This window comes from Gossypium arboreum, chromosome 12 (genome assembly GCF_025698485.1).
Source record: "Gossypium arboreum isolate Shixiya-1 chromosome 12, ASM2569848v2, whole genome shotgun sequence".
Taxonomy (NCBI): domain Eukaryota; kingdom Viridiplantae; phylum Streptophyta; class Magnoliopsida; order Malvales; family Malvaceae; genus Gossypium; species Gossypium arboreum.
In genome coordinates this window covers 105,650,848-105,661,758 of record NC_069081.1, presented here as the reverse complement: position 1 = coordinate 105,661,758, position 10,911 = coordinate 105,650,848, and the positions used below count along the sequence as shown (strand labels likewise).

The 10,911-nt window shown below is 31.2% G+C and overlaps 2 protein-coding genes across 6 annotated transcripts; one reads left to right on the top strand and one right to left on the bottom strand.

The window, feature by feature from the left end:
• Positions 1 to 3,732: 3,732 nt before the first annotated feature.
• LOC108479451 (hypersensitive-induced response protein 1) lies at positions 3,733 to 7,695 on the top strand. Of its 4 annotated transcripts, none has more exons than XM_017782067.2 (6): positions 3,733 to 3,986; positions 4,903 to 5,094; positions 5,450 to 5,570; positions 6,534 to 6,625; positions 6,711 to 6,807; positions 7,039 to 7,695. In XM_017782067.2, exons 2-6 carry the CDS (start codon positions 4,906 to 4,908, stop codon positions 7,395 to 7,397), a joined length of 858 nt encoding a protein of 285 aa, XP_017637556.1. In that variant the 5' UTR covers positions 3,733 to 3,986; positions 4,903 to 4,905; the 3' UTR covers positions 7,398 to 7,695. The 4 variants fall into 4 exon arrangements, with proteins under 4 accessions (XP_017637556.1, XP_017637555.1, XP_017637557.1 ...); XM_017782066.2 differs by having other exon boundaries at positions 3,733 to 3,997; XM_017782068.2 differs by lacking the exon at positions 3,733 to 3,986 and adding an exon at positions 4,331 to 4,407.
• Positions 7,696 to 7,947: 252 nt separating this feature from the next.
• LOC108479452 (mitochondrial outer membrane protein porin of 36 kDa-like) lies at positions 7,948 to 10,260 on the bottom strand. Of its 2 annotated transcripts, XM_017782069.2 has the most exons (6): positions 9,972 to 10,230; positions 9,811 to 9,878; positions 9,250 to 9,360; positions 8,978 to 9,064; positions 8,630 to 8,838; positions 7,948 to 8,405 (listed from the first exon to the last, which is right to left on the bottom strand). In XM_017782069.2, exons 1-6 carry the CDS (start codon positions 10,018 to 10,020, stop codon positions 8,099 to 8,101), a joined length of 831 nt encoding a protein of 276 aa, XP_017637558.1. In that variant the 5' UTR covers positions 10,021 to 10,230; the 3' UTR covers positions 7,948 to 8,098. The 2 variants fall into 2 exon arrangements, with proteins under 2 accessions (XP_017637558.1, XP_052878693.1); XM_053022733.1 differs by having other exon boundaries at positions 9,811 to 10,260.
• Between the last annotated feature and the right edge of the window lie 651 nt (positions 10,261 to 10,911).

Genomic DNA, 10,911 nt, shown 5'->3' with positions numbered 1-10,911 from the left:
AGCAATTCCTCGTCGACCTTATCTTTTCCTTTTTTAATCGAGGATTCCAATACGACATTAGCTACGGAATTAAAACAATTGAAATTCATCAATACAACACAATTAAATTTTATATTGAATATTTCAATTTTTACTCAATGTTTGCCTAGATTCCAATTTAGCCCCTAAACCGAGACTAACTTTTATTCTTCACATTTAATTCTTTATTTTCATGCAAATTCCACTTTAGACTAAATTTAACTCTCTATTTTCACTTAAATTCCTAAATTTGAATTTTTTACAATTTAGTCCCTATTACTCAAAATTTACAATTTATTCTACAATTCAATCCTTTTTCATTTCTAACTTAAAATCTATCAATTTAATCCCTAATACTAAAATAATTCAACATTAACAACACTTAAAAACTCAATAATTTCTAAAATTTTGGCATGAGTCGAGTAGTATTTAACACCAAAATTCCAAAAATATAAAAATTACAAGAAAAAAGGACTGAATTAACTAACCAATTAAACTTGGAAACTTTGAAACCCTTAGCCTTATCTTTCTCCTTTCTTTCTTTCCTTTTTCTTTTCTTTCTTTCTTCTTTCTGTTTCGTTTCTATCTTTCTTTCTTTCTTTTATTACTTATTTTATTATTATAATATAATATATATATACTTAATAATTAAGATTTAATATTATAATATTATAATATATATTTTAACTTTAAATTTTTATAATAATATACACCTTATGCCACCTCATTTTAAAACAATAGCATAATTCCTTCTTTAGCCCCTTTAATTTTTTTTAATCTATAATTCAACTTTCACCTTTTATGCAATTTAGTTTTTTTACCTAATTACTCTTAATTCATGCAAATTCACTTAACCAAAACCTAATTAACTGCACAACTGACTTCATAAATATTTCTAATAAATATTTACGAGTCTAATTTACAAAAACAGAGTCCCGAAAATACAGTTTCTGACACCCGTGACTATCGGGTCGTTACAAAAGATGCTAAAAAATTAAGTGGCACACTTAACCAATGAAAAACGCACCACGTATTTGGCTTTTTCTTATGCTATCAATGACATGACCATTGATCGATGAGGTTGTTGTTGAGTGTTGTTGACTATCATTGACTGATATGGACCAATGTTGACCATCAAAATAAACCTAGACAATGGATATCTAAGTTCATTTAAATTTGGACATCCATTTGTGTAGGTTCATTCGAACAAGATTTAGGATATTACAAAATTATTAAAAGTTGTAAAAATTATTTAAATTTTGTAATTAATTATTAATGATTATGAAAAAATATTATAAATAATAAAATTATAAAATTATTTAAAAATTGACAATATTTTAAAGATATCTTTAAGTTTTTTTAATTATATTCTGATTTTTTCTTTCCTTATAATGAGAAGGCTTTGTTAAAAAATAGAAGAGGTCAAAACAAAGAACCAATAATTTTACTTAATATTTCAAAATTTTTATGTTTTCCTAAATAATGGGTATTGGATATTTCCATATAGATAATACAAATAGAGAAATTTTAAAGGGTTTAAAATAAATTTCCGTCATTTTCTCATTTTATATATTTTTTGGAATTTATAATTTATAATTTGTTTTAGAATTTTGTTAGAAATTTCTAAACTTTTAAAAAGAATATAATTTTTTTATCATTTTTATATAAATAAGGATTAAATTGATAGAAAATATAAAAATTGATGACTAAAATTGTTATTATACCAACTAAAAAGTGTCACAATTAGTCATTTAACAATCGGGTGAGTAAAAGTATAATTTCGAAAACGTTAGAGATCCAGTGATCAAAACAAAAATTTATCTATAGTTGAGTGACTAATGGTGTGGTTTACCCTAGTTAGGAGTGTAGTTGAGCCAAGTTGAGCCCAAATTCTACCAAGCTCAAGCCTGACACTCGATTCTAGCTCGATCAAACATTTATTTTTAAGCTCAAACTTGGCTCTAGATATAATCAAGCTACTTGAGCTTGAGCTCAACTTAATAAATCAAGCTTAGGGTTAATAATATATATTAAGGACGATAATGTAATTTAATAATATAAAATATGAAAAGCTCGATAATGCTTGTGAGTCGTTCGAGTCACGTATTACTAAGCTCAAACTGCTCGAGCTCGGCTCGATTATTACTGAATCGAGTTTAAATTTTTTCAACTCGAACTCAAATAGCTTGCGAGTACCAGTGTCTCATTTACACCCTAACCCTACCCTAACCCTAATCATATATCATATCTAATCATATATATATAATATAACAAGGTATAAAATATATAGTGATGCTAGGTTGCAATCTTTCCATTTTTATATTTAATTTTTATAATTTTAATTATCCATTAATTTTTTAATAAAATCATATTACAAGTATTTAGTAAAATTTCAACTTAAAAATATAAAAAAGCTTATTAATTTTCAAATTATATTAAACATGTTTTGTACTTCAAATTAAAATAAAAATAATTAAAAATAATCTTAAAATATAAATAACAGTCAATAAAGTAATATCATAAAATCCGAAGTAGTGTTATGCAACAAAAACAAATGGATAAATCAATTTTCTTTCTCCAAATCATCAAGCTTTAGAGGATTAAGAAATTCACTGAACAATTTAGAACATATTATTTCAATTATTTTGAAAGCAAATTTTCGACAAGCGGAGAGAATGAAGAGGGTTGCTACAGAGATAGATAATAATAATAAAATATTTATCTAATTAATTTTTCTATTTAACATATGATAGGAAATTTTATTTTCTTTTTCCTTTCAAAATTAAAATTATATTAAAAACATGACAATCAACGTTTTAAAATCTTATTTGCTTACTTAACCTTTAAATATTTAGTAAATTTTGAAATTAACAATATAAAAATCAATTGATTTTCAATTTATATTAAAAAATTTTATATCTATTTTAAATTTAAAATTTAAAAGGGTTTTGTTAAAAAATTATCTTAAAATTAAATCAATTTTATTTAAATTTTAAAATAAAAAAGGCTTTATCTTAAAATTAGAAATGGAATAATATTTGCTTATTATTTATATTTATAAAACGGTAAAAAAAAGGGTGTTATTTATATTTCTATTAAAATTAAAAGATATTATTTATATTTATATTTATTTAAAATTAAAATTAAAAATTGAAAAGGGACTATTAAATTGGTTTTAAAAGGATAATGAGTAAGGTCTAAAATTATATATAGAGAGGGAAGAATTGAAAGATGAGGAATGAGAGTGTTATCATAAACCAAATTTCATCTTCCGCCAAGTTAAAGAATTTGGGTAAATATATATATTTGAAATTTGAGCTTATATAAAAATAAAATAAAACTTGTTATTTAGATGGCCTTACTTGGAATAAAATTTTATACCTTTAGACGTTTGAACTATTCATCCAAAAATTTCACGAATTTAATTTACCCAATCGACTTCCTATTTATATTTCTCGAAAAATTTATTCAAAATCCTCATTTTCTCTTATTATTTCAACATTGCAAAAATATTATCAATAATTTTTTATTTTTCCGGTTCCATAATTTATCGTATTGATATGATTTATGGAGCAATCACTTTGTGAGGATTCAGGCATACATTTACTAAATCAAAACTGTGATTGCCAATGCCATAGTATTTGCAAATTGGTTGCGGTAGGTATTTGAATATATAACTTAAAGACGAGGGCGATAAATGTCAGCTTTTGCTGATTTAAAAGTTGAAACTGACAGACAAAACGAGTCCGAAGTCTAAACGTCTCCAATTCCTTTTCCATTGTTTCCTTGCAGATTCTTCTTATACGCCGTCGTTTCCTAGAAATTGCATAATCTTAATTAAATGACTATATGTACCATATCTTTTGGCAGCAGAATAACAGCACACTTTGTATAAAAAAACAAAACAGCGTAGTATTTTATTCAAACTTTTTGGGGCTCTTCAATTCCGATTTCTCACCTTCTTTTAGGTATTTCAAAGGTATTCTTTTGTTGTTATTTCTTAATTACTTTTGTTTTGCTAATTCAGCTGCAATTTTTTTGTTTCTTCTGTGGTTTCGCTTGCTTCGTTTTCTGTTTGTTTTGCTGTCGGAAATTAGGGCTTAATCTCCAGTTTCTTTATGACTTCACTCGGTTTCTTCGTTTTCTGTCAGAACCGTCCTGATTTCCTTATTTCAATTCAATCCTGACTTTTTTTAAAAAAAAAAATTTATTTTGTCTTACTCGGAATAGTTTAAAATAGTAGTAATTTTAAGTTAAACAATATTTTAATGGAAGTAATCTTCTTTAATACTTTGAAAATGTTATAGGTGGTTTCTCAGGCCGGATTTGCTGTCAAATTTCTTAGTTTCTAAGCAACCCAACGGCTGACGATTTTTCGCATTTGATAAAGTTGTGTTCTTTTTCAAAACTTGTTTTTTTATTTGTTGCGTATTTTGTTTGCATCTTTAAATTATATTTATACTCAAACTGATTAGTTCAATGAAAGGGTTGAACTGTAATTGCATCAGAATTGCTATTAATTCTTTGATTGCCGTCAGTTTTAATGTAGAAAAATTCAAAGAAAGTTTCATCGTTTTGTTATTATCTTTTCTATTTTATCTTTTTGGTCCGAAAACCTCGATTATAACTGGTAACATCTGTCTTCTTTAACATTTGTTTATTATGATGGGTGTTAAATATTAGTATGAGTTTCTTGTATTATATCTTTTTGGGGGTATTTAAAGGACTTATAGAAATCGCTTATTCAGTTTTCTACAAACCAGGCGAGAAATGTGTGTAAAAGATTTTTTTTTTTTTTTGTGTGCATGTTTTTGGATTAAAGTTAATGTATTGATTGAAGGCTGTGTATGCGTATTGATTTTTGGAATACTTTATTTTGATCAGAAAATGGGGCAGGCTCTTGGGTGTATTCAAGTGGAGCAGTCAACTGTAGCTATAACAGAAGCATTTGGGAAGTTTGATGATGTGCTTCAGCCTGGTTGTCATTGTTTGCCGTGGTGTTTCGGGAAACAGGCAGCTGGTACTCTCTCCTTGCGTGTGCAGCAACTGGATGTTCGATGTGAAACAAAAACCAAGGTTTGTTGTTGCATAATTGATACCCGCATGACAATGCATCTTTTTTTTTTTTTTTAAAAAAAAGAACAGTCAATCCCAAATAGCTGTTATTGTGAGATGAGATCACTGTATTTTGTGTTATGGAATGCTTGCCATCAGGTAGACAAGGGGAATAATTGGTAGAGGAAGTTTAAATTTCATTCTTTGGAATATATATAAAGAGAAAGGTGTAATTAGTTTGATACCAGCATTGTGACCTCTGAATCATTTATATTGAGGCTATAGTTGGTTATGTGCTCATTTAAGTTGAAAGGCTTTTTGGTTTAGTCCTCCATCATTTATTCCATCTGATTCTGATATTTTATTATGCCCTCAGGATAACGTGTTTGTTAACGTGGTTGCTTCAATTCAATACCGAGCCTTAGCTGAAAAGGCACAAGATGCTTTCTATAAACTCAGCAACACTAGAGCCCAGATTCAATCCTATGTCTTTGATGGTATGTGTGCTTTAGATTTCCTTAAATTGTGTAAAACTTGAATGATAGCTGCTCTGCTCATAATCTAGAATGTCAAATATGTGGTATGTGCTTATTTGAAGTTTATCTATAATTATTGCGAAGGTTGCAGGATGCTATTGCGGTTTGTTTGCATATCAGGGGCTCAGAATGGAATATGGGGTGTGGGACTTAAATACTTATCTACTGTGCTTCTATGGGCTCTTCCTTTTGAAAGTTTTCAGTTGAACTAAATTAATATCTCTTTTCTAACTTTCAAAGAAAAAGGATAATGCTAATGATGCCCTCTATTTGACATGTTTAATTTCCCACTATAATTATATTGTTTTAGATTAAAGTAACTTATGCTCAGCATTATGCATGAATTATGATTCGGTTCATGGGTTTTGGGAATTTAAATGGCCCTACCACTAACTTCCTCATTATTCCTCCTCCATTATCCACGGAATCATCTTCTTTTTCTCATTGGACAAAAAAGGGATCTATGAAGATGCAAACTGCCACACCTGGACTGAAAGACCCTATAGAGCTTCACTTTCCCTAGGACTGGCTTTGGGCTTTTCCAGTGCAGCTTAGGTTCCAATCTTGTCTCTGCTGTATTGCAGCTTATGAAATGTTTCAATAAGGATTTCCTTGCAATTATTTTAGAACTTTCTAATCCATTATTCTCTTGCACTGTTTCATGACTACTCTAGACTTTCATTTTATCCTCACCTTGTGGAGGATGTGAATAATTGATATATAGCATCGTCATCCTCATCATTATCAGCTTTTCAGTATCAAGGATTTTGAATGTTTTGCCTAATTATCTTATGCTCCAAACAATTTGCAATCTGTGTTTTCATTTGATCATGCTATCTCATACTTTTCCTTTTCGTAATTCAAGTTAATCTGATTGTAGATAACTGTTCTGACGATGAACTAATGGGATATACTTTAATTTAGTTATTAGGGCAAGTGTTCCGAAGTTGGAGCTGGATGCAGTATTTGAACAGAAGAATGATATAGCGAGAGCTGTGGAAGAGGAACTTGAAAAGGTATTGCCCTGCCTGCTTTGTTGTTTTAGGTTTGGATTAACCAAGGTTGTACAAGCTAAAACTTACCTATTGTTTGAATCTTTAGGCCATGTCACATTATGGGTACGAGATTGTTCAGACTCTTATTGTGGATATTGAACCAGATGAGCATGTGAAGAGGGCAATGAATGAGATTAATGCAGGTATGATACGTGCAACTTTATGAATTATATATATTTATTTCGCCATTTATTTGGCTCTTCTCCCCCTAATTTTTTGAGAACTTGCCTTGTTAGTTAATGTTAATTGTCCTCACTTGAAGAAATTATGTTTGAAAATCTTTAGCTTGTTTAACTTAAATTTTGTTCTCTCAAAAAAAAAACCCCCATAAATTCTGTAAATAGGTCTGACATATGTTGGCTTGTAATAAATAGCGGCAAGAATGAGGGTGGCTGCCAATGAGAAAGCTGAAGCAGAGAAGATATTGCAGATCAAGAGAGCAGAAGGAGATGCCGAGTCAAAGTATCTGGCTGGGCTTGGTGTAGCTCGGCAGCGACAGGCTATTGTAGATGGACTTAGAGACAGTGTGCTGGCCTTCTCTGAGAATGTACCTGGTACATCATCAAAGGATGTCATGGACATGGTTCTTGTGACACAGTACTTTGACACAATGAAGGAGATCGGTGCATCGTCAAAATCCAACTCTGTTTTCATCCCACATGGGCCAGGTGCTGTAAGAGACATTGCTTCTCAAATCAGGGATGGTCTTCTTCAAGCAAGCCAAAACAACTGAGTACCCTCAAGTGTTGCGTTGTAGATTGGGCAACCCAGCATAGTATTGTTTAGTCATTCTACTCGAGAACAATGGCCTTCTTGATATGCATTTGAGTGATAATCCGAGTTTGGCAAAACGGTTGTTATACGTCTTAATAGCTCAAGGTTTTAAGGTTCAGATTTCCTTTATAAATTAGGTTATTATATATTGTTTGTGAAAAAATAATGATAGTATTAGCACTTTATTATTGTACCTAAAGAAAATGTGACCCGGTTTATGAATTTGTATAAAATGTTTTTATGGCTTTGTACCTAAAGATGTGATACAATTTGAGATATGATCAACAAATCAACAAAATTCAAAATACCAATTGCCAGGGTGTTAATTCATTTTAATTGTATTAAAACAAAACTAGTATGTTTAGTAAAAAATGGTTTAGATAAATAGTGATCTCTGGAAGATAATCTGAAATCAGGCAAATAGTGGCAAATGACCAAATCCCATGTCTGCCTGCAAGATTTGTGACTGAAAGAAGTAAACAAGTGAACTAATTGGATGTAAGCAACACTTGTTCAACAAAGCAAATTGCTAATTTCAGTTTGCCAATAACATTATTTTTATAATCCATGAAAGTACATTATTTTTCTCCAAAGTTCTCAAACCAATCAAAATTAAGGCCCACCTTCCATCTGACACAACAAAAACAGTTTTGCCATTGCCTAGGGCTTGAGTGCCAAGGCCAGCCCAACTTTAGCACTTTTTTCAATTGCTCCGGTGTCCACCTCTCCAGATATTGTGATGAGCGATTTTGGGCGCCATTCATGCTGGATCAGAGCACTTGCTCTGCCATAGTTATTCAGTCGAGCCTTTACCGTTGTCAATGGGTCAAGAGCATGTTGTGTACCAATTGTGAGAGTGTTCTCATTACTTGAAAAGCTATGGCTCAGCTCCGCACCAACCGCTGTGTTAGTCAATGGGCTAACTATGTGGTAGTAGGAAGCATTAAGAGTGTCGCCTTTATCATTCCTAGAGTTAATCAACAAAACTACCTTATCAAAACCAGAAGCATAACAAGTAGAATAATGCAATCAGTGCACAAGGGAAAAAAAGGAAATGGCAGATATTTCTAGGCAACTTTCAATGCTTATGAATCAATAAATGACCAGAGGATCATATAAAGCTATTCAATACAAGTTCCATGTGAAACATAAATAATCAACCCCGGCCCCTGCTCCAGTGAATGCATTTACAATGTCAAGGAAGCAATGAGATCAGAATGGGTGAAATTCAACCCAGCATTCAGTTTTGTAAAGTTACCACTGGCAGTGTCAAATGAGAGATCAGTCCCAACAGTGACACTATTGTTTCCAACCACGCCAGAGAAGTTAACAAGGGGATTTGCAGTCAATCCAATGCTAGTGCTTATGCCAGCATATTCATGTTGGTATTGCAGTTCCACCTGTTACAACAATAATAAAGACTTTGTCATGTACTCATGAAATCTACAAGTTTACAGAAGGGAAGGACAAACAAGAAGCTCAAATGTTGGTATTTAAGAACAAAAAGCTTAATGACAGGAGTAAGGAAGTCTCCATTACCTTGCCAGACCTTTGATCAGGGGCAATGAAACTAAAGATTGTCTTCAAACCCGGTGCAGGTTCATCAACAGTAACAGTGGCGAAAAGCTAAAACATAAAAATAAAACCCCCAAAAATCATAATTAGATAGTATATCTAAGAAGGTTGAATTCACCATGGCATGAGCTGTACAAGACAAAAACATTCCTTAACTTTGTATTCAATGTAATGAGATTGCATGCATCGAAATTAAAGGTTTACCAAATGTGAAAAAAGAAAAATTGACAACTTGCCTTAGAACTGGTGTCAACTTTGACATTGGTTGTGATGTTCTTGTTCTTCAGCTCGGTGCTTATATCAGCCAACAGCAATTCACCTTTCTTAGTTCCAGTTGATGTGATTGCCTAAATATTTATCAAATTAAAGAACAAGAAAACCAATTATATAAGAAGAAAGTAGGTAGCATATACAAAAGAAACAATGACCCTAAACCATAAATCTCTAGATTAATCACAAAACCAGGCATACAAAATATTCATGCAACTATATCAAAAGAAATCATATGAAATCTTTATAACTAGGCAAAAGCAAAATGATTTCATGCATAAACATGGCAAGTAAATAACATGCTGAACTGCCACACATATTTTACACATAAGTCTTGAAATTCAACAAACATAATAGACTAAAAGTCGATGTGAATTATGGGACACAGATAATAGGGAAGTTAAAATGTGAGTTCTTACAAATAAAAATAAATAAAAAGAACCGGAAATGAACAGCAGAAGCTTCGCGAAATTAGCTGAAAAAGGAAACGATACTTAGATATCCAAAAATTAAAAAGACGAACTCACGACGCCATTGGAAGTGTAAGTAGTGAGAGTGAATTTGTGGTCGGCCTGGTAATCCTTGTAAAGAAGATCTAAATTAAGAAAAGAAAAAATAAATAAAAACATTAGAAAAAATTTTAAAAAATAAAGATAAACTAAAAAAGCACAAGTAATTGAAATATCACCTCTTGCCTTTTTGCCGATATCGGTGTAGAGACCAGGGCCTTTTCCCATGCTTCTTTTTCCCGAGAAAATGGAGAGGAAACGAGAGAAACGAGAGCTGGTTTTCTGGCTTTTGGTTGTTTACGAAACACACGGAAGAAGAAAAAGAATAAGTTAAAAAAGCAAAATTAAATATTTGGTGATTATGGACCGTTGATCTTGCGCGGATTAAAATATTCGCTGTTTTTGACCGTTGATATTAACTGTTACGGTTGTTGAAGCCTTGGGACTAGGGAATCTAGATTGGGGATATTCGCCGCATCTCATCACGTTTTCAGTCACGGACATGTGATAATTAATATGTATTTTATGTAGGCCCTGTTTGGTTTTCTAAAACTATTTTACCTGGGCCCAATCTTACAACCTTCTTTTTTAAGTTAGGCTATATGTTATGCGCTGCACATCAAAATTTGTTAGGAATATACATAAAATGTTTCATAAAGATTAGTTGATTAAATGAGACTCATTTAATCCACTTAAATTAACTCGATTCATAGAACACATGAAGAAATTCATCTAGCTAAAGCCTTAGTAACCTAGTGGAACACTCCAATAAAATTAGAGTTACCGTGGTGAATATTATAAATCCTAAGGGATAAAATTGTAAAAAGTTTAAATCCCTTAAGACTCTTATCTTGTAGATAGGCTTTAATCTCGATCATCGATGTAATTTAAATTGTACGTTGGATTTGAGAGAGCTCAACTATAAATAAAAGGCCTTCTCCTTCATTTGTAATCACTCAGTTGTAATTTTTCAAAATAATAGAAACATTTTGAGAGCATTTACTCAAATAATTGGTGTGCTTAGTTTTTTTGTGATTTTTTATTCGCTTTTTGCTTCTTCGTTTTAGAGTTTGCTTCCATTTTATTTTAGTATCTTAGAGAATTTCCCTTGAGAATTCT

What these genes read in the sequence shown, in the direction of transcription:
- LOC108479451 (XM_017782067.2), top strand. Translation starts at nt 4,906, where the DNA reads ATGGGGCAGGCTCTTGGGTGTATTCAAGTGGAGCAGTCAACTGTAGCT. An exon ending in TCAATCCTATGTCTTTGATG is followed by an intron (nt 5,571 to 6,533) that starts GTATGTGTGCTT and finishes ACTTTAATTTAG; the next exon opens with TTATTAGGGCAAGTGTTCCG. An exon ending in TGGAAGAGGAACTTGAAAAG is followed by an intron (nt 6,626 to 6,710) that starts GTATTGCCCTGC and finishes TTGAATCTTTAG; the next exon opens with GCCATGTCACATTATGGGTA.
- LOC108479452 (XM_053022733.1), bottom strand. Translation starts at nt 10,020, where the DNA reads ATGGGAAAAGGCCCTGGTCTCTACACCGATATCGGCAAAAAGGCAAGA. An exon ending in CTTACACTTCCAATGGCGTC is followed by an intron (nt 9,361 to 9,810) that starts GTGAGTTCGTCT and finishes ATAAATATTTAG; the next exon opens with GCAATCACATCAACTGGAAC. An exon ending in AAGTTGACACCAGTTCTAAG is followed by an intron (nt 9,065 to 9,249) that starts GCAAGTTGTCAA and finishes TTTATGTTTTAG; the next exon opens with CTTTTCGCCACTGTTACTGT.